This window comes from Astatotilapia calliptera, chromosome 7 (assembly GCF_900246225.1).
Source record: "Astatotilapia calliptera chromosome 7, fAstCal1.2, whole genome shotgun sequence".
NCBI lineage: Eukaryota > Metazoa > Chordata > Actinopteri > Cichliformes > Cichlidae > Astatotilapia > Astatotilapia calliptera.
Window position 1 is genome coordinate 25,693,819 of NC_039308.1, and position 20,803 is coordinate 25,714,621.

The 20,803-nt window shown below is 37.9% G+C and overlaps 2 protein-coding genes across 5 annotated transcripts in view; both read right to left on the reverse strand.

Annotated features, from left to right (window-relative positions):
- The window catches only part of LOC113025861 (transmembrane protein 132D-like), a 41,114-nt gene that overhangs the window by 12,043 nt on the left and 8,268 nt on the right, over nt 1-20,803 (reverse strand). The window contains exons 3-5 of one of the 2 annotated variants that reach the window (XM_026174063.1): nt 18,707-18,853; nt 14,409-14,580; nt 5,599-5,742 (exon numbers count right to left, since the gene is read on the reverse strand). In XM_026174063.1, the coding sequence (XP_026029848.1) occupies nt 5,599-5,742; nt 14,409-14,580; nt 18,707-18,853 (463 nt within the window). The remainder of the gene's footprint in view (nt 1-5,598; nt 5,743-14,408; nt 14,581-18,706; nt 18,854-20,803) is intronic. The other variant, XM_026174064.1, reaches the window with a different exon arrangement.
- On the reverse strand, nt 11,410-14,162 carry LOC113025862 (uncharacterized). Of its 3 annotated transcripts, none has more exons than XM_026174066.1 (4): nt 14,029-14,162; nt 13,018-13,117; nt 12,599-12,694; nt 11,410-12,116 (listed from the first exon to the last, which is right to left on the reverse strand). In XM_026174066.1, the coding sequence occupies exons 2-4, from the start codon at nt 13,099-13,101 to the stop codon at nt 11,784-11,786; spliced, it is 513 nt and encodes a 170-aa protein (XP_026029851.1). In that variant the 5' UTR covers nt 13,102-13,117; nt 14,029-14,162; the 3' UTR covers nt 11,410-11,783. The 3 variants fall into 3 exon arrangements, with proteins under 3 accessions (XP_026029851.1, XP_026029852.1, XP_026029850.1); XM_026174067.1 differs by lacking the exon at nt 14,029-14,162 and adding an exon at nt 13,255-13,460; XM_026174065.1 differs by lacking the exon at nt 14,029-14,162 and having other exon boundaries at nt 13,018-13,243.

Sequence of the window (20,803 nt, forward strand, 5' to 3'; positions counted from 1 at the left end):
ACCAGTGGCTCCACAGAGGTAATTGGAGAGCACTAGACTGGAGAATAGAATGGAGCACTGGAGAGAGGGAGGCAAAAAGAAGGAGGGAAAAAGTGAGGAAAAAGCAAGAGGAATGAATTCTGAAGCAAGTCGAGCTGAACTCTCATGGAAATGATGACAGAGGGCAGTTCATCATGCTAACTGTTCATGACTCAGATTTCTTGGGCAGCTCTCCAATTCAACTTCCTCTTCTATAGTCAGCAGACGATTTGACGGTGGAAGATGAGGGATGCTATATCTACTGCTAGCAAATAGATCAAACGCATTTCTTTTTAACTTACCACCCCTCATTCATGTGATAGCACAGGAAAGAATGCACCAGTTGTAAATGTTCACCCACCTCATTGATCCTTTATCCGACTTAGATAAATGACTGTCCGTGGGCCTGAACAGTGTTGTATATAAACGTGATTTTCTTATTTATTTATTTTTTTGCAACATGTTGCTAGTCATATAGTTATGTTGTCACCTTATTACATATGTTTTCAATTATCTGTATAATGTGCAGACTTCAAACTATCGATTTACTAGATTTACTATTTATCATGTCAAAAGTTGCAGAGCAGCCCACAATTTTAAGGGGTGAAGATACAAACATTAATTCAAATTTATTCCAGCAAGGGACAAGAGTGTGACAGAAAAAAAAAATACAGACCAGCAACAACTACCCACACCCTGATATCAAAGCTTACCAAGCATGTGGAAAGACATAAACTAAACCTAATTAAAAGGTGGTAGCAAAAGATCCAACCAAACTGGGTGTATGCTGTCCATAAACAAGAAACTAAAGCTTGATATTTTAAAGAGCCAACAAGTAGCAATTATACAATCACATTACATTTTTAAGTAATATAGTAATATAAATGTACTGTATTGCTTTACTAAACCCAGTAACCACATTACAATTGTAGTTATGTTATCACATGTGTCAAGCTTCAGTTATCTACATGATAGACAGCTAAAAATACAGTCCAATATGCCTTTTCTTCTCCTACACACTTGCTCTTCAATCAGCTGAATCCGGTTGTTCAGTCTGACGTCACTAGCCGTGTCTGGGCCTAAACTCCGCTGCAGGTCCATATATCAAACGATCACTATGGCATTACTGAGAGTTGAAAAACTGTCTAAAGTCTTTCATCTTTAATAGAATGATCAGCGTTCTGCTCTACCAGGTGTAACAATTGAGTTTAACATCCAGGCATCCATGAAAACGGAATTTATGATATTTAACGGAGTTAGAAGTTAGCAGGGAGTTAGCTCGCTAGCTTCTATCTAAATACAATATAGCATGTCCTGACTGCGGGGTTTTGGAACCAAATTAAAACGTACAGCTCTGTTATCACTTCCAGCATAAATGAAGACAGAAAACTAAACAGCAGTGACGTTTGTAGGGTTACTGAAGTTTGGCTAGCTGGTATATAATGATGTGCTACGTGACCGCTAGCGACACAGCTATGTTAGCATAATATAAACAAGCTAACTTTTTTTCCTCTCGATAAAAGTTGGCAGGATGCTGTAAAAGGACCAAACTTCAGCCAGGAGAACAACTGAGATAATCCACCCACAATACAAGGTTAGTCATTCATTATACTGCTGCATGGGCTGGGCTGTAGTTACATCCTAAGGTATTAAAAACTGAGCTTAAATAAATGATTAGCGGTAATAAAAGCCGAGGGAGGTCAACAGCGATCACTGACTGTTTTAGGAGCTTTTTGAGATTAAATAGAAGAAAATACATAACATTAAACATGTTAACAACACAAAAGCCATATTAAACGCAGACTACTTTAGGCCCGGAAGTAGGATTCGTCACAACATCACTTAACGACCGGATTCGATTCATTTCCAAGGAGGAGAAAAATGGTGGTCCGGTCTACAGTTTTTGAGATATAACCATTAATAGTATCTACACTGCACAATAAGAAAAGAGCACAATAATAAAGCACAAACTATGTCCAGGACAGAAAAAAGCTGCGCTATACTGCTAACACAACACTGGTTCTTTGCAGCCTGAGTTTTAGCAGGTAACAAAAGGAGTGATGTGCAGTCAGGTTTGTATACGCCGTTTCTCCCTGTACATGTTTTAAAGTCCCTTTGGGAATGTTTTTAACTTGTTAACAAACCTAAACAATGACAATTTATTTTAGGCTATGTTGCAGAGTGCATTGAATTACCTCCACTGGGGAGTAGCTAAGTAAAAAAATGCATTACTTTTAAGAAAAGTAATGAGTAATGTGTAAAATCAATTATAATTAATACATTATTTCTGTGTTTATTAAATGCCTCTCAAGCCAATTCAAACAAAGGCCTAACCAAGTCATCTCCCCGCCTCCCCCTCTCCTACTATGACTAGAAAGGGAAGCAGGGATTTCTGAAGGTGTGAGGTATAAGGAGCACTCGAAGAGATCAGAGGCACACAGTGGCATTGCCAGCTTTGTGAATTTGTTGCAAGGAAGGCATCAGGAGGACCACTTGACCCTCATTTATTTTCAAAACGAGGATATTGCCTTGGATTTTACTGGTGTCCAGACAATTAAATATGCATAAAACTTGAGTCATGACACGTAATTTAAAATACTACGGGGATTTGTGGGTCCTGCTTACAGTGTATTGTGAGAGACATGAGAAAATGCTACCTGAATAAACTCATTCCACTGCATAAACTTTTACTGTGTATTTACTTATTACTTTAACATGCAGTTATAAAAAGATAATTGGAAAGTAGGAAAAGAAGGATGTTAACTAGAGGAAATTGAAATTGCACAATTAGATATTCTTTATACTGCAGTTTTATTCTTTTAACTGTGCATCTTTTCTTCTGTACTTCAGCCTATTGCATATTTCAGCCTATCAGATATATTTCAGAGCAATGAATTTTAATAATAGTGAATGTTTTATCTACCATTCCCAGCTTGTGTTGTTTTCTGTTGATCTCTGTTTGGGAGACTGCTGAAATGTGTTGGAATGGGCAGTCCATGAACTTCACGTTGTGTAAATTGCTTTCTTTCTGTTACATTATTATGCTTCCTAAATTCACCATAAAACTATTTCAGGTTAGAGGGGTTTAAAAAAAAAAAAACTATGTATCAATGCATTAGTAAAGTACTACATGAAAAGTGTTAATTCTTCCTTTTCGCATCATGAGACAAGAATGCATGCATTAGAACTATAGGATAAAAGGTCAGTATAATATTTTAACACAAAAGCTGTGTTCAGCCTGGGTGCTGGATATATATATTAAGTTTATACAAACACGGTTTATACAGACAGGAACACATGGTATTTTTAAAATCTCTAACAAAAGGATTTTATGAGGTAATTCCAGGAATCCTCTAAGGTTTTGACCAAAAACAGAGAAGTTGATGGCCTGCTTGAAGGACAACAACAATCTATCAGCTGCAGTAAATATGGAAATACAGCAATATTTGTTTTAAGATATATAACAACAACACCCAGAAACACTCATGTCCTCACTGGGCCAAAGTTTATTTAAAGTGGACTGAAGGAAAGTGGAAATCTGTTCTGTGGTCAGACCAATTGAATTTTGAAATTCTTTTTGGAAAACATGGCACATCTGGAAGGGCACCATCAATATAGATAAAGGTGTTAGAGCAACATATGATGTGTTCAGGGAAGACCTTGCATATTTCAGAAAGACAACCACATACTGCAGCTATTCCAACAGCATGATATCAAAGTAGAAGAGTCCAGGTGGTCAGCGTGCCTGTCCACAGTCCAGACCTTTCAGCTATTCAAAACATTTGGCCCATCTAGAATAAAAAAATACAACATAGAAGACCCCAAACCAGAGCAGCTATAATCCTATATCAGACAAGAATGGGACATTTCTCTAGCAATTGGTCTCTGCAAGATTAGGAACAAGCCAGAGTTTTAAATGTGTTAATGTGTTGGGATGCCTAAAAATATCCAATGTGTTTTTTTAAGACTGCATTGAAGAAATATGTTAATTCAGATATGCAGCATGAAATTATCCCACTGGTCACAATTATGCATTCTCAAAATAAGAAAAATAAAAAAATAAAATACATTAAAAATAATAATAATAAAAATAATGGCTGATTATTTCAAAGGGTCACTAATGTCATACTGCATTATTACAGTAATCGCAGTCATTGTTAGTCTTTAAGGTCAAGAACAAAAACAGAGTAAACACACAATTAGCATAAAGAGAAGAAGTAATGCGCCTTCATTTTCACATAACAAACCACTGATGGTGTATCTACAATAACTATTTTACATGCAGGACTAAAAAACAGGCTGCATCAGCCTATTACCACTGCAAGTTTAAAGATCTAACTGGTGCAGAAGGGGTGAATGCTATGGGATTCCCTCTCAGTTCTTGCAGGATCAGAAATCCTAGATTCATTGATTTTTGGTGACTGCTCGTCATTGTCCCAGGAGAAATGTTCCCCCGTCTGTAAAACTGGTTGAAATCTCACTGTTATCCTTGTGTCCAGCATGGCAACACAGGAAGGGAAGCGTTTCAGAGTAAAATAAAATTAGATATGAACGGTTGTTTTGGATATGAAAGATATAACATAACCTCGAGTGATTTGCTTGATTACAAAATTGATTACATTTGATTTTCCCTCCAGTACTTTATACAGTGCCAATGCATCCCATATTTTCTGTGTACGGGATAGTGCATAGGTTTGTTTTGGAAAATGTGTAATATAGCTCCATCTGCATATACTGCATACAACTGAATTCCCCAATAAAGGTTCAGTCTGTTCCGCTTATGCTATAAAGAGTTACGTCTGTGGTTTTAGCCTTCAACTTCACCCAGTTAGTGGTATTGCATTAAGAGAGTCAGTGACTACAGGAAGCATAAGGTATTCATTCAGAGACACATAATAACTGGATTAAGTTGATACAGAAAATCATTACAAACGCAGTCTCACTCTCTTCAGCTCTTTCCCACTCTCTTACTGTTTACTTACTGCCTTACACTCAGGCAGGTCAGCTGTCTGGTAGAAAATAACAAATATCTTTCTAATTTTCCAGTTCTTCTCCGTCACCCTCACTTCTTTTTCTGTCCTAGTAACATGAATCCATTGCACAAAGGTCAAATCACAGCTGAGTGGTGTGAGCATAAGCTTGTGCTATATTGGAAGAGGTTGCTTTTGTCTGTAGTACTTTAACACACACTGACACACTAGAGTTGAGGTTGTTGTGTGTGATGCCACAGTGACAGTGGATGTCTTAGAGGCATATACCAGAACGACTCATGAACAATTTCTTTTTTTGTATTAAAATTCACTTTCACTTTTTGTGCAAGTGAGTCCTGATTTTCATTCAATTCAAAACAGTATCTACATCAATTACATCAATTCTTCAATTACATCTGCTGTAATAACTGCATTAGCTGATATAGATTTTTTTTTATGTAATTATTTATTATTCATGCATAATACAGAACTCATATACACAGTTAACACTATGTGTTCTAGCATAGGTGCTTAGGTTACTCATTTCATAAAAAGCCAAACACACGAACCAGAAAAATGAGAAACCATGCTAACAGTTTTCTTGACTTACCTTGAGCACATCCTCATCTGTAGATCTACAGTTGGTGTAGTCGGTCACGTCAGTGACTGAACCACTGGCCTCAACAGCGAGAGTTTTCACTGGGACTGAAACTCTTTTTCCTGTCAGTACTGCAGTATTCAACATATCTGTGTTCTGGGCAAAAAAGAAGGGCAAATAAAGCACATGCTAGCAGTCTAGGCTAACACAACATCATGGCTTTTTTGGTGTTGTGTACAAAGAAACAGAGCCACAAAGTTAGTAGTTTGGGGATCATTTGTTAACATTTTTAGCCTAATTCCTAGATATTAGCTGAAAGAGTGAAAAGAGTCACGCGCTTCCAAAGGGATGAATCTTTGCTCTAACTATATTCCCAAAACATCCTGCCCCTCTTGCAACACATCGGCCGCAGAAGAACATGCACTTTTTGACTCTGGATCTTTTTTTAAGATTATTTTGTATTGTTTTAGATTCAAGATTCTTTATTTGTCACGTGCACGGTTATACAGGTATAACATGCAGTGAGATGTGACCTGATACGCTCCTCGACTGTGAAAAGAAAAAAAGAGAGAACTGAACTTTACAATATTATAGTTATTATAGTTATATACTATAGCTATAGTATTTATAGTATATAGAACTTTTTAATATTATTACTTTAACATGATTGTCAAGGGAGTGTCGGAGAGCAGAAGCAATGTACCAGATCTGTAAATTACACTAACATACAGGTACATATTTTAATTATCATGCTTTAAAATTGATTCCGCTTATCCTTTTCAGGGTCGCGGGGGGCGCTGGAGCCTATCCCAGCTGTCATAGGGCGAGAGGCAGGGTACACCCATGGACAGGTGACCACTGTCTGTCGCAGGGCTAACACACAGAGACAAAAAAAAAAACAAAAAAAAACAGTTGCACTCACATTCACACCTATGGGCAATTTAGACTGATCAATTAACTTATCCCCAATAACTGCATGTCTTTAGACTGTAGGAGGAAGCCGGAGTACCCAGGGAGAACCCACGCAAACACGGGGAGAACAAGCAAACTCCACACAGAAAGACCCCGGCCTGATGGTGGAATTGAACTCAGGGCCTTCTTGCTGTGCGACAACAGTGCTAACGACCGTGCCACCGTGCTGCCTCATTAAAACCCATACACACATATATTTTTAATTCTAAGTTCATTATTATGTAAGTTAAGGTATGGGGCACAATTACACTTATATTCAAACACCATGTTGTTGCCTTTTTCTTCTCTTTTTTTAATTTTTTTTTAATAATAAGGATGATAATAAGGAACTTATTGTCCTGGATTTTCAAGGCTGTTTCTGAGCTTGTTCTGGACTCCTTACTCATTCTTTTGAATTTATGAAATGTTAGAGTTTTGTATTCTGAAGAGAAACAGAATTTGTTATTTTTAGTTTCTGGTTCTTGTCTAGTCTCCATGTTTTGTTATCCTTTTGTTATCCCCAGTCATGTTCCCATGTTTATCTGGTCTCTCTGTTCTATCTAGTTTTCCTGCCTTATTAAGTTAATACGTGTGCCTATGTTTATCCATTCCTATTCCCATATTCTTCTGTTTCATCCTTTCAGGGCTCTAGACTAACTTTTTGCCATGGGCGTACCGGCACAAAAGTTAGGCGCACACAAATTTTATAATAATTTATATAATATAATGTGTTTTTCTGGATACACTGTGCTTTTTCAGCATTCAAAGATTGATGACACCGTGTCAGAGCACTGGCTATGAATTTCAGAAGGATCAGGCCTTAACTTAACAGAAAAGTGAGCAATGGTTCTTTTCCTATTACAGCTACATCCACTTCTGTCGTGCCTAGGCTGCTCACTAGGGCTGGGTATCATCACTGATTTCTATAATCCATTCGATTCCGGTTTTCAAAGTCCCGATTCGATTCAACTTAGCCTCAGACAGTCGGAAATATTATAATTCTCATCATTTATCAGTACTGACTTCATCAGAATTGTGAACATCACAGCAGATGCCTTTGTGTGAAAGTAACAGAATAAAACACAGAAAAATATGAAGGAGATTTTCCTGGTCTGGCTTTTTATAGCAGATAACCTTAAAAATATTCTACAATGTTCTGCATATAAAGTTTAAATTTCTTCAGTATTGAACAACAGAAAAAATAGGCTTTCTTGTCCGAGGTCATTTAAGTGAAAAAAAGAAAAGAAAAAGACAGCAGCCGACAGCGCTGTAAACAACAGTAGACTGGTGGGCAATAAGCGAATGAATAAAACAGAAAACAGAGATTGGAGACGGGAAACTGTTCTTGAAGTACAGAGAGAGATAGAGAGAGAGCTAGCTGTGCATGAAGTGTGATTTTAATAGTCGTGGAAGCAAAACAGCAAAATTCATGACGACATTGATCAAATGTGAAGCGCAGTTTGCTGCTTCTTTTGCTGCTGGCTCGGTGAATTTTGGTTGGAGAGACAAAACCTGCAGCTCAGAATCAGCGCAAAAAGACGTAATCACAGCGCGGACCGGACGCATCAGAATCGCTAAGCTCCGACAGCGTGTCCGTCTACGGGCCGTCAGGTGAGAAAGCCGAGAAAGACAAAGCTGACTCTGGTGCGTCGGGTCCGTTCTGTGTTTACGTCTTTGTGTGGAACCCGTGTACCTGCTCTCATCTGCTGTTTGGTTGTTGTTGAAATGGTTTTGTGGGCTTTAATCTGAGAATCTGGCGTTTCTGGCAAAACACAGTTATATTTAAAAGTTGATTCAGGATTTAATGAATTGATATCGCTTTATTCGAGCTACTCACCTCCCACTTCCACCTGCACTTTCAACTGGACCACGGCGAATCAGAGAGGTCCCGCCGCTGACTATCTCTGATTGGTTTAGTCCACAATAGGGGCATAATGTGTGTCTGTTGTTGAGCACAGGGAAGGTTGCAGATTTTTTTTTTTTTTTTTTTTTTTTGCTACCTGAACAGTTGGTCGCACAGGTGCAACCAAATATTTTTTTTTTAGTCGCACCACTGAAAAATTTGGTCGCATTTGTGACCAAATTGGTCGCACTCTAGAGCCCTGCCTTTGGTCTCCCAAGTCAGTCATATTTCCATATGTGTTTATCTCCAGTCCCAGTGTCAAGTTCACATCTCAGTCTAGATCTCAGCGTATGTGTGTGTTACTTCCTGTTCTATTTTGATAGTCTCGTGTGTGTGTGTGATGTTACGTTTTGCTTCTCTTGTCTCGTCAGTCAGATTCTGTTCAGCTGTGATCCCCAGGTGTGTCCACTCTGGCCTAATCTCCTCTTGTGTATATAATGTCTGCATCGCCCTCTGTTCTCTGTTGCATGTCAGTCTGCTGAGTCCTGCATCTGGGTCCACACCTTGTTTGCAATAAATCCACAATTCATGAGAAACTTTCATGACCCTGCTAGACTATCATATCATACATGTTTTACAGTCATCACTGTTATAGCTGTAGGAACAGCAATGTGAAGCAAGACCAAGTGTTACCATGAGTTAATGATCAAAGCACACATTAAAACTGGTTAAATGTCCTAAAAGCTTAAAAAATACATCCCCACGATGACAGTATGACTGTGTCACAAACACACACCTGGATGAAAATTCCCTAATTCCTGTAGTGCATTATATTGCCCACAGATCAGCACTAACGCAGACTAACACCTAAACCTGATTACATGTCTAATCTTCTAACCTATTTTCCCACCTTTTACTGTACATCGTTGTCAGTGCAGAGCAGCAGCTTATCCCTCACACATCCCGCAACTTGTCATCTAGCCTGATGCAGCTTTAATTTTACACTTTAACTCCTCCTTCTACACAGATTTACAAATACATCCCAGTTTATAAGATCTCTGAATATGTCTTTTTTTAAGGCAGAGGCGTCGTGTGTGTAAGAAGCTTTGGGTGATCAGTAGTGGGGGGTTTTTATCTCTTGATACTTGCGAAATAAAGTGCCAGGCGTCGCTCGGCAGATGTTCCCTGACAGCTTCACATTCTGAACTCTGCTGGCTTGACAGCTGCTGACCGCAATTCCAAAAGGACATGCTCTAGTTCAGACTCCAACACTGACCCAAACATAAGCCACTGGATCAGGGATAGCAGAAAATCAGAAAGCAATAGCTTCGCTCTGTGGTGATGCCAGTGCCACACTGAGAGGTCTTGATGGTCGATGTTACCATAAGCTGAAACTTGGTTTCATCAAGTTCAGCGAAAGTAGTTCAGCTTTGTTTTTCATGTGATTTATGAAAAGAGGTGTTTGTTTTCACTCTGCTGCAAACTCTAGCATTATTTGTTTATTCATTCACTTCTTGAGTATAAGTGGTAAAGGAAATTATGAACGCTACAGTATAAATCATATTTTGATGGGGGTTTTTTTGGTGGGGGGGGGGTTGCCTTGTGATTCACATTTGTTCGACAGTCACTTGAATGAATGTTACATTTTTATGATATTACGTTGGTTCAATTTTTTTTCAAAGCTGTGAATATGCTGGAGATGATTCATGGTCTTGTAATAGTTGTTTTTGTATGACGAGAGCTGCGACCTCCTCATGAAAAAGGCCAGTTCACTCCACTGTTGGAAAAAGGGTATTTTCCTCATGTGAATTATGCAAGTGACTGATGAAACATATAGTGATGGCTTTCAAATGATACTTGAAATTACAGTTACCGTAAAATAGACGTGTGGATCATCTTTTAAGGACAACTGTAGAGTAGAGCTACTTTGACATTTTAGAGAGTTTTCTTTGGAAATGTTTTGAGATTGCAAGTGGCAGCAGGGAATCAGTGAAAGCATGTTGAATATTTATGCACAATACTGTGATCAAAGGGGAGACCCACAATGAGTAGGCATGGAAGAAAAACTAAATAAAGGAAGACTGGTCACAAAAGCAACTTGCTGACAACATGACATTCATTTCATTCTATTCAAAAACAAAATTCAAAAATTTATGACAGTTTCTACTATTTGATTGAGCTGACTTTCAAAAGATTTTAAGGTTTTTGTCCTCTTTATATCTTTGCAGTGTGATATGACGACACTAATTAAAATGCTAATTGCCGGGTTTATTGAACCTTGCAAATGAGTGCATCGTAAATGCTGACAGACTGTGAACACTTTCAGAAAAAAAGACTACTTGTGCATGTTAAGTCCGGAAAATGTGACATTTTTCTCAGCAGCCAAGAGTTCACTTTCTTGTGGCATTACCTTGCTATATGATGCATATACCCATCTCATCTTGTTTATTCATCAAGAATATAAACTGTTTTTTTTTTTTCTTTGAACCAAGGCATTAAATGCCAATTTCATAGAGACTGAGTGAAGTAGCTGGGGGCTCTTGCATGCTCTGATATTGCCCTGTGATAAAGTTAAATGCCCTGGCAGATTGCCTAATCAGGTATCTGACTTTAAGCCTTCCACTTTCTTTGCTATCAGTATTAATAAGAGTACAACCGATTGAATAAATAATTCAATACAAAGCCTGAAGGCTACACTGTAAACCCGAATCAGTTGACTGATAAAACAGAAACTGATTCAAATTTTAAGTAACAAATATCTTTTCTAAGTATGGGTACTCGTATTATGTACTTAAAATAAATAATTTAATTACAAAACCTAATATTTTTGGTTTTGTAGGTACTTGATCCAACACAATGCAATTATATTACAAACTAAACGCAAATTATATGATTATTAATTAAAAGAAATGTATTATTAAATGTTTGAGTGTAGACTAGTAAAAAAAATTAGAGAAATTCATTTACTTCACATTTTGTTTATTTAACATTTTTTATGGAAATGTAAAAACATCACTTAGTGTTTTTATAAAACCACTAACATGGACATTGGCACCATAAAGTGAGCATTATAAATTCAATGTAGAACATGTATCTTTTTATAAAATCACAAAGGACAACATCAGTCCTAATTGCATCTTTCTCAAAATACATAAATTCAAAATAAAAAGTCAAATACTAATCACTTTTGTTTGAAAAAGAAATGAAAAACAATTTTATAAAATGGGTACAAATAAAGATGATCATCTTCCAAATAACCAGAGCAAAGTTAGGTAAACTGATGGAATTAAATCCACCCAAAGTCTGTAGTAAACTTAAAGTGCTTTAAATAAAGTGCTTAAAACAAAGTGCTCAGTAACAGAGTGCATGTCCTAACAAACATTGCCTTATATTCCTTCCAGAACTACTCTTTCAGCAACAAATCATTTTTAAAAGCATGTAGGCAGGGTTTCAGAGGTTTGCCGTCAACAAGCCCCATGAAGATTTTTTGGACAAAGGTAAATGTGTGAACGAGCTTCCTGGGGTAGTCTAAATGCAGAGCATAGATCAAGCCAAACAATAAGGCAAATGCATCTGCAAATCTGGGAATATCACGCATCACCAAGTCGCCTCCCACCACAATGGCCATGCTTGAGGAAGTAAAATGGACTGGACTGGTCTGGGAAGCGCCGTCGGTAACCACTGTGAGAAGGGCAACTGGAGTGTCAATGAGGGTCGACTCATCCAATGTGTCCGCCTGGAATAGACACAGTATCAATAAGTAAGGTTGGTTTGAGAGAATGTGACAAGCAAGACCTGTAATCTAGCAAAAAATTCAGCAGTGTAGTGGGTTACTTTGTAACGGGTTAGGGTACTCTACTTTTTTGAAAAATGTACATTAACGCGTTAGCTTCTTGCATTACATAATTAGTATGTTTGTTATTTTTCTAAAAAAAAAAAAAAAAAAAAAAGAAGTCATTTTTTATTTTATGACTTTATCTCAAAAAGAAACTAAATCTTGACTTCAGCCTTGTTTTTGGGGCCACCTGCAGCATAGCCGAAGTGCTGTGATACGCCTGTGCCCTGCTCCTGACCCTGTGTGTGTGTGTGAGGGTTTTCTAAAGAGAGGGTATTTTGCTTGTACAATTTGGTAGCTGCTAGGGTATTAAATTGTATTTAAAAAAATCCATGGTGTTTTATCTCACTGGCAGAATTTAAGTGATGCAAAAATACACTTACATTACATGTCTTAAAGAATTCTGGGTCCTCCTCCCGCAGGTATACAGGAAGGGCACGAAGCACTGCAGTGCGTTTCACGTTGATATCAGGCGCCTCCTAAAAAGGGAAAAGAAAAGTTCATTGAACACAAAGTTTTCAGGTGTCATTCTTTTAGGGAGAATACATGTTTATGAAACTGCATGACATGTGACTCTACATAATTTTGGAGACATTTCTTTTAAGACACAACCTTTCTGTCTCTTATGACAAAGAGTCTGTATCTTACTCATTTGACAAAAATCCTACACAGTATTTTAAAGTAACATACCAGATCAGAGCTGTAATCTGTATAAAACACAGATGTTTCAAAGCAAGGAAAAATTGAGTTTTTATCAGTGAAACTTTTAATTTGTGTTAATTTTATCATTATCAATATTCACCTGAAGATCATAATGATTCAGGATGGTTCGCAGAGCCTCTGATATCTTGCCAGTCCGTGCAGCCTTCTGTCTGTATAGAGCCATAAGTCGTGGTGTGTGTCTGTCAAGTTCAGCGTAGAACTGGTCAGTGATAATTATATACTCAGCCATCATTACAGCTTTCAAAAATTTCAAAAGTACACTGTACATTTCATGACAAAATAAACACTTAGCATGGTAAAAAAAAAAAAACCTTACAATTACTGCTGTTTACTTTGAGTGCAGTCTTGAATTCTATGGCCGATCATCCAACAGTCCAAAACATAGGTAAGAATTTCAGATGTTACAAAGTCACAGGCCATCATTCCATTTAGTCATGGTAAACAGTAACCCTCTTTTAGTTTTAAGTTTTTACCATATAATCAACATTGTCTCACCATGTATAAATTCTGTTAAGTTGGAAAAAAAAAAAAGAAAAAAAAAAAAAAAGCACAATTTACACTGCAGTTATTTTAAAAAACCAAGCCAAACTGCGGGATAAATCTTTGCAAAGACACATTGTTATGCAATAGTACATAATACATCAGTGAGATACTTGTAATATTACACAGAACTTCTACTTACAAACTACTTCTTTTACAGGCTGCTGCTTAAGATAGAAGTTGCCACTGCTAGCTAAGTCACTTTTGAATGATGCTAATGAGAAGAAGAAAAAACCCGGCCGAACAATGAGGCTGCTGTTGTAAAAACGCCAACTTTCTTGCGTTGGCAATGGGTCGTTAAAATATCACTAAGACACTTTCTTTATGTGCAATTCTTATTAAAACTGTGTTTTAATCGGTTAAAACTGTAAAACTGACGATATCATCGGTTTGAAAAAGAGCGCGAACAACAGCGAACAACAATTCACTACCTGGGTCTGTGCTGTTTAACACAACGGCGCATTCAAAAACAAGTTAATGGCTGCAACATATTAATATACTTGCTTTTTTACGGAAAAAATAAACATAACGAAGGTTCCGTTTTACTTACAAGTTTCTCCAAATGTGCTCTCCGGTCGCTCGAGAAGGGCAGCCATATTGAACAGAATTTTCTGTCAACGTCGTTCAGGTTAGAGAGAAAACGTCATGACGTCATGACGTACAAATGCGGAGCTCGAAAAAAAAACATTTACTCAAAAATCATAATTAAAAAAAGCAGTATTTACTCTTAACTTCTAAGCCATGTACAATGAAGGCTATGCAACATCTTTAAATCACAGTCATGAATTAAAAACTAAGTAAGGCATAGATAAATGCAAACAACTGTAAGATATATGAAACATGCATAATCTTATACACATAGATTTATGCTATAGTATGATATTTCAAATAAATATACTCCAATATACGTTATGCTAAAACAATTCTCACCATCACCAGCGGTGCCAGCCCCACGTAATCTCTCTGGGTGGTGTAGATCCGCGTTACGCCCACATCCTTCACATTCCCTGGCAACTCCAGACGCCAGGAGATGGTCTGACTTTCAACCTGCTGTGAAACAGCTTTTGGTACAAAGTCCAGTTGTAAAACCTCCAAAAGGCCCCTGTTTAGAGATTCAAAATGATATTTAAAATGAGTTTAGGCAAATTAAAGCAAGCCTAGATATGTTTTGGTGAAGAGCAGTCAGCACAATTGCATCTATTTTTTTACTACTGACTACTTTTAATGCAAAATCTACCTAACTGCAGGTGTGGCTTTAATGCTTAAGTTTAATATTTCATTTTTGTAGAATATGAGAATACATATTACATATCAAGGTTGTAGCGAACATTTAGCAAATAGCAAATTATTACTACTTAATTAACAAAGCCAGGTCATAATCTTTTATCAAGCGTGCTGTAGCTAAGTAATATCACATTGAACTTTATGTTATTGGGTTATAATAGGCCACAAACCTGTGGTAACAATAGTATAGTAATATTCTGCTAACAATATAACAGCCTGCTAGCAATAAAATGGTCTCTCTTTATATAATTTTATTCATTTTATATGCTGACTTGTGGTAGTAACCTCATAATAATAAGGTAATGCTGGTTGATACTTAACATATTAGGATCCTATCGTGTCATGTTAGTACCACATGCCCAATATGGACTAAAATCTCCTTTGAATGTTTCCAGCATCTTGTTGAATCTATGCCACATAAAATTAAGGCAGCCCTGAAAGCCAAAGGGGAATCCAACCCTGTACTGGCAGGGTGTACCTAATGAAGTGGCTGGTGAGTGTATATAATGTATTGATTGTACACTCACTCACATAATGCAGCTTTCCTACTAAAAATGGTCCAAGTGCAAAAGGAGCTTAGCTGTAGTGAATAGTCAATAGTGTTCCTTGGAGAATAAAATGAGAAAATTAAATGGAGAGAGCTTAATCTGAACTCTGTGAAAACCCACATGTTATGTTGGAAAGTAAAGACGATACACATGAGGTCTCATTTCCATCAGCAGATGGAAGAATAAAGTGAGAGTGTGGAGAGAAGATTAAGTGAGCTGGCAGAGACTTCAGCCAAGTATTCTGGTCAAAGGATTGTCAATGAAATGGGATGTGATGTTATTTAATGTTGGAGAGTGTGTAGGCATACCTGTCAGCAGGAAGAGATCAAAGGGAAAATGAAGCAGGGTGTGAATGGAAGTGTGGCACTTTGAAGTGGAGCAAAACTTTGCATAAAGCAAAACAATGAATCTCTACATGATTGAAACTTGAATTTTAAAAGGATGAACAGTGTTGAAATCGGTGGTAAGAAAAAGCAATGCAAACACATACAGGATATACAGAAACGCTCGCGCTGCATCAAAAGTATGCCATGGACTGAGCGTTATACGATAACAAAGTGCAATGAACGAGGTCACGATGAGGTTATGTGAAGCACTCTAGGTCGCAACTGAAAAGACACAAAACAAACTTTTTTCATTTTCTTTTTGGGTTATGCGCAACTGTAAGCTTTGAAATGCTTGAAGATTAAAATAATTGATTATAAGGAAATCAGAGTGTTCTGCAATTGATTCTTTAGGCTGGAAAAACATGAAACGTGAAAATCTGTTTTCTGCATTTAAAAGGGCAAGATTCTCGTGGGCAACATGAAGCTTGTCGCAGAAGATCGGTGAAAAATGTTGGCAATGACGACCAAACAAACTCAGCATTTTCTGCCTTTTTTTTTAAAGTGGTAAATAAGCATAAATTAGAGTTAGATAAAAAGATTAAGCTTTTCTTAGTATATACCAGCACCATGCCAACTTAGCTTAGTGTGAAGACTGACATTGGGGTGGGGGAAGTGGCTTGCCAGGCCAAAAAAAGGGGTTTAGCCCTTAACCCTCTTGGATTTTTGTACAGATTAAAGAGATACCATGTGGTAATCAGTGAGTGTTAGAGACACTGGTAAGTGGATTTTGTTACTTCTGGACAGAGTTAGGCTCACTTTTTCCTTCCATTTTGTCCCATATTCATTTGAAACTGTTATCAAAGAGATGTTGAGCTTCTTATGCCAAACATACAATTTGACAGGAAAGTGGGTTTTTTTCTCCATTTTTCATAAGAGTCGTGGAAAAGCATGCGTATAAAATATCCAAATAAGACACTAATATAAAAAGAACACTTAAAACTCAGGTGCTGGTTGAGCTCACTGGGGTAAGAAGGCAACCCATATGCTGCAAGGCATATGGGTTTGATTCCACCCCAGTGCACTTCCTGCATGTTGCTACCCTGCTCTCTCTCCCCCCTTTTTCTCTCTGCTTCATTGTCCTTTCCAGCAGTAGAGGCTAAAAAATGTCTAAAATTAATTCCAAAAGTCTAATCTTTATGTGTTTTCGTGTAAGTAAAATAGAGCCGGGCAGATTTTAAACAGATTGAAATGATTCACAATGTGAATACCTTGAGAGAGAGAGAGAGAGAGCGAGAGAGAGAGAGAGAGCGCGAGAGCGAGAGAGAGAGCGAGAGAGAGAGCGAGAGAGAGAGAAACACAGGAGGGGTTTATGACCCTCTTTCCTAGAAACCATCTATGGAGAGGGGGGCTTTAAAGCCATGGATGCATCATGACTTCAGAGCACAGTGGTGAGAGTATGTGTGTGTGTTTGTGTGCATTTGCATGCGAGTGTGTGTTTGCAGGCCTTGCATGTGCGTACGTGTTCCCCAGTGGAAGCTCAGCACAAGAAACACGACTTGGAATATCTCTACTCCCTAATCTCCACTTCGGAACGTGCAAGCGCTTAAGCCCGGATAACGTGGCCATGATTATGGATTATTACGGATATGTGGGTCGGACGGATGGCGGGTGGTGTGTGTTTGTGTGGGCGGGGGTTGCTGGGTAAAGGTGGCTGCTGGTGTGTCACCAACATCAGCATCAGACACTACTGATGTATTCAGCTGGTGTGCATCGGGAAAAAGAGGTGGAGAAAGTTCTACGAAGTTTTAATTAATCTTTGTTTACTGTTAAAATAAACAAAGTCAAAGGGAAGCACTTTTATTTCTTTACTGATTTCTCATATTTCAAAGCTATTTGACTGGTAAAGTCTCACAGAACTGGGGAAATGGAGGACTTTTTGTTTTATAGGAAGTTCAGAGAGAAACAAGATGAATTAAGATTATAAATGATCATAAATGTATAATTGCACAAAGTAATGTGTTTTACAGTAAAAAGAAGAAAAATAGAATATATTTATTCTGAATTTAAACAAATATCTTAATATTTTCATTCTTCTATAAGTCTTACCTCTTTTTTTCTTTAAATATTAAGTATTATACATACAAAACATGTTTGCTTATATTTGCATATGAGGGACTATGTGAAATTAATTTACATCCAGATATTTTAAAAAAAAGAGGATTTAAACACCACAACCAACAATATCAAAGTAGTTACAGTATATGATTGTCTGGATTTATTCTTTTCCCCACAGTTTAAAGTCTTATTCTTTCAGTGTCACATGATGTTTTTACATGAAGCAGAGTAATCCTGCTACGCAGCTTCTGATCACATTCTCGGTACTATGTTTACAGGAAACACAGGAAAATCTTGCTATGCGTAGTCTCATATACATGATACGTAACAGCATTGTCACTATTGATCACAACACCTTTGCAAGGTTCCATAACATATTCAGGAAGTAATGGTTTTGTGAAACTGGATAAAGACAGTCTAATGTCCTCTAGTTGTTAAATCCCATGCCTGCTATTTTGGGTGGTCAGTCCTTACGGGACATAATTTTGTTATTGTTATTATTAATAGGAGCAGCAGTTATAGTAGTAGGAGTAGTATTACTAGTGGGAAGGGATAAAAAATTGCACCTGAAGAACATCTCATTTATTCTGAGCAGAAATTGGAGACACGCAGGGAGACACTCTTACCTCCTCAGAGAAAAATGTCTATTATATGAAAATGGATACAGTCTGCGCATCACCAAGCATAATGCTTCTTTTTCTTCTCTTTTTTTCTCTTTTCATCTAAAAACATTCATTTTGCCCTGTGAAGTGAATGCAACACTGAAACACACTGTTGATCACTTTTCCTTCAGGTAGCAGCAGCGGTTATTGAAATCTCTATGACAATAGACGTCTCCACAGAATAAACAACGAGAAAAGATTGCTTCATGAGTGTGGAGAAACTGTGTTTTACGAAGGGTATGTGAAGGGTCTAGTGAAAACAGGCATATGCACTGTACGCGCAGTAGACTGACCTCTTTGCAGTGACAGCAACCTTCCTGCGGCAAACAACAGACACCGTGTTTGGAGCTGCTCCTCTGCCAGGCTCTACCACCATGTCCCACAGTGCTGAGTCACTGGGCCGAGCTGCACTGAATGACAGGCCCATCTTTACTGCAGCCCTGCAGCAAAGACATGCACATATAAATAGGACACTTAGTATAAAGTGCAACTTTGTACACTTTTGTAGACTTTTTGTAAAATGTCATAAAAACAAAGACAGGACAGGGGATGTGCTGTGTAACAATAAAGAATTAGGAATGAAGAAAGCTTCATAATGTTTGAATCTTTTATTACAGAACATGATGCAATGTGATTTTCTGCTGTAACGGACAACGTCGGGTTATACGGAATTGTTCTGACGCTCAAAAGAAATATTTGAACTGTTGCATCTGTCTCTTTTTGGATGTGCAACAACAATATTTGCCATATCTTTTAGTATAATGTACACAGGTACTAAGGTTACTAAGGGTTGTGTGCACTTGCTTGACAACGTGTGGGTTTTCTCTGCGATCTTATGTGTGCTTTGCTGCTCGTGTTGAACAAGGTGAGTCACTGACAAACTGAGTCACAGGTTGCTTGAAGGCTGAGAATTAGTGGGGTTATTTAATTCCCATTAGCCATTAGAAGATCTGAAAATCAGTTAATCACATGTCTTACACACACACACACACACACACACACACACACACACACACACACACACACACACACACACGTGTGCCAAACGAGAAAAATCCTGCAAATCCAGCTATCACCACAAGTTTTCTGTCCATCCATCCATCTTCTTATATGATGTAGGGCCATGATGGTAGCAGATTCAACAGGATATTATTTTTCTTGGTAACATTTTTAGTTCCTCTTGGGGGATACTGTGGTGTTAACAGGCAAGATGAGATACACAATCTCTCCAGCGAGTTCTGGGTCTCCCCTGGGGTCTCCTCACAATTGGACATACTCAGAAAGCCACCGCTAAGGGAGGCACCCAAGAAGCATTGTGGTCAGATGCACAAACCACCTCAGCTGGCTCCTTTTGACACAAAGGAGCAGCGGCTCCATGCTGACCTCCCTCTGGATGGCTGAGTTCTTTACCCTGTCTCTAAGGCTGCACCCAGCTAGCTCATAAGTTCAGCCACCACAAGTGTTACACATCTGAAAACTGAAAAGTGATACTTGGGGAACAAATCCTTCAGATCCCTGTTCGAAGTGCAATGATTGGCTAATTATATTATAAAAAGGAAATGAGTCTGAGACGTGAAACCAGAAATCCTTAAACCTGCATTGTTTTTAGTGACCTGCAGATGATGACTCCCTCTTTTTCCAAAAAGAAAGCAGTTAAGAAGTCTATGGAGAAATTACTCTGATGCTCATTGGAAACATTTTTCAGATTAAAAAAAAAAATATTAAAACCATTCATTTTGCTCCCAAGGGCTTCCAGGCTTTCTTGGATTTTTTTAAGTGGTCTTGAGCAACAGTTCTCCAAGCTTTGTGGAGGAAGTTTTTCCTTGGACACTGGTTGCGTTTTCATTCATTTTCAGCCTAATCAGTTCCCAAACTGTTAGCTGAAAGTCTTGGCATGTTGTGCAGCTTGTCCTTAAAAAATCTGAGGAAAAGTAGATGACAAAAGAAGTAGCAAGCTTAAAACCTATCTATAGCAGATTTATAGTATCTGAGCGCCATATCCTAAAGAAGAAGGAAAAATTCCAGCAAAGAACTGACCCAGGAATTCAGAGATACTGTACATGTGGCTCTTTAATTGATCCATTTGCTGTTCACTGAAGCCTCATCAGAAATGGTCGTAGTGGAAGGGTAGCTGTTAAGAAGCCTTTCTTATGGAAGGCTAAACATGAAGGTGCCAAATTACACAAGAATTTAACTGAAAAGCAGAAGCAACAGATCTTATGTTCAATTTGTTATCAATATGTGAAGTGGAGGTTAAGAAAGAGGTAAAATAATAATAATAATAATAATAATAATGGATTGCAAAACAAGTGGAGCACTATCAGTCATGTACTGGACTCCACAGATAGTGACGTCAACATTACTGAAGCAGTGTGGGATCATTTTAAGAG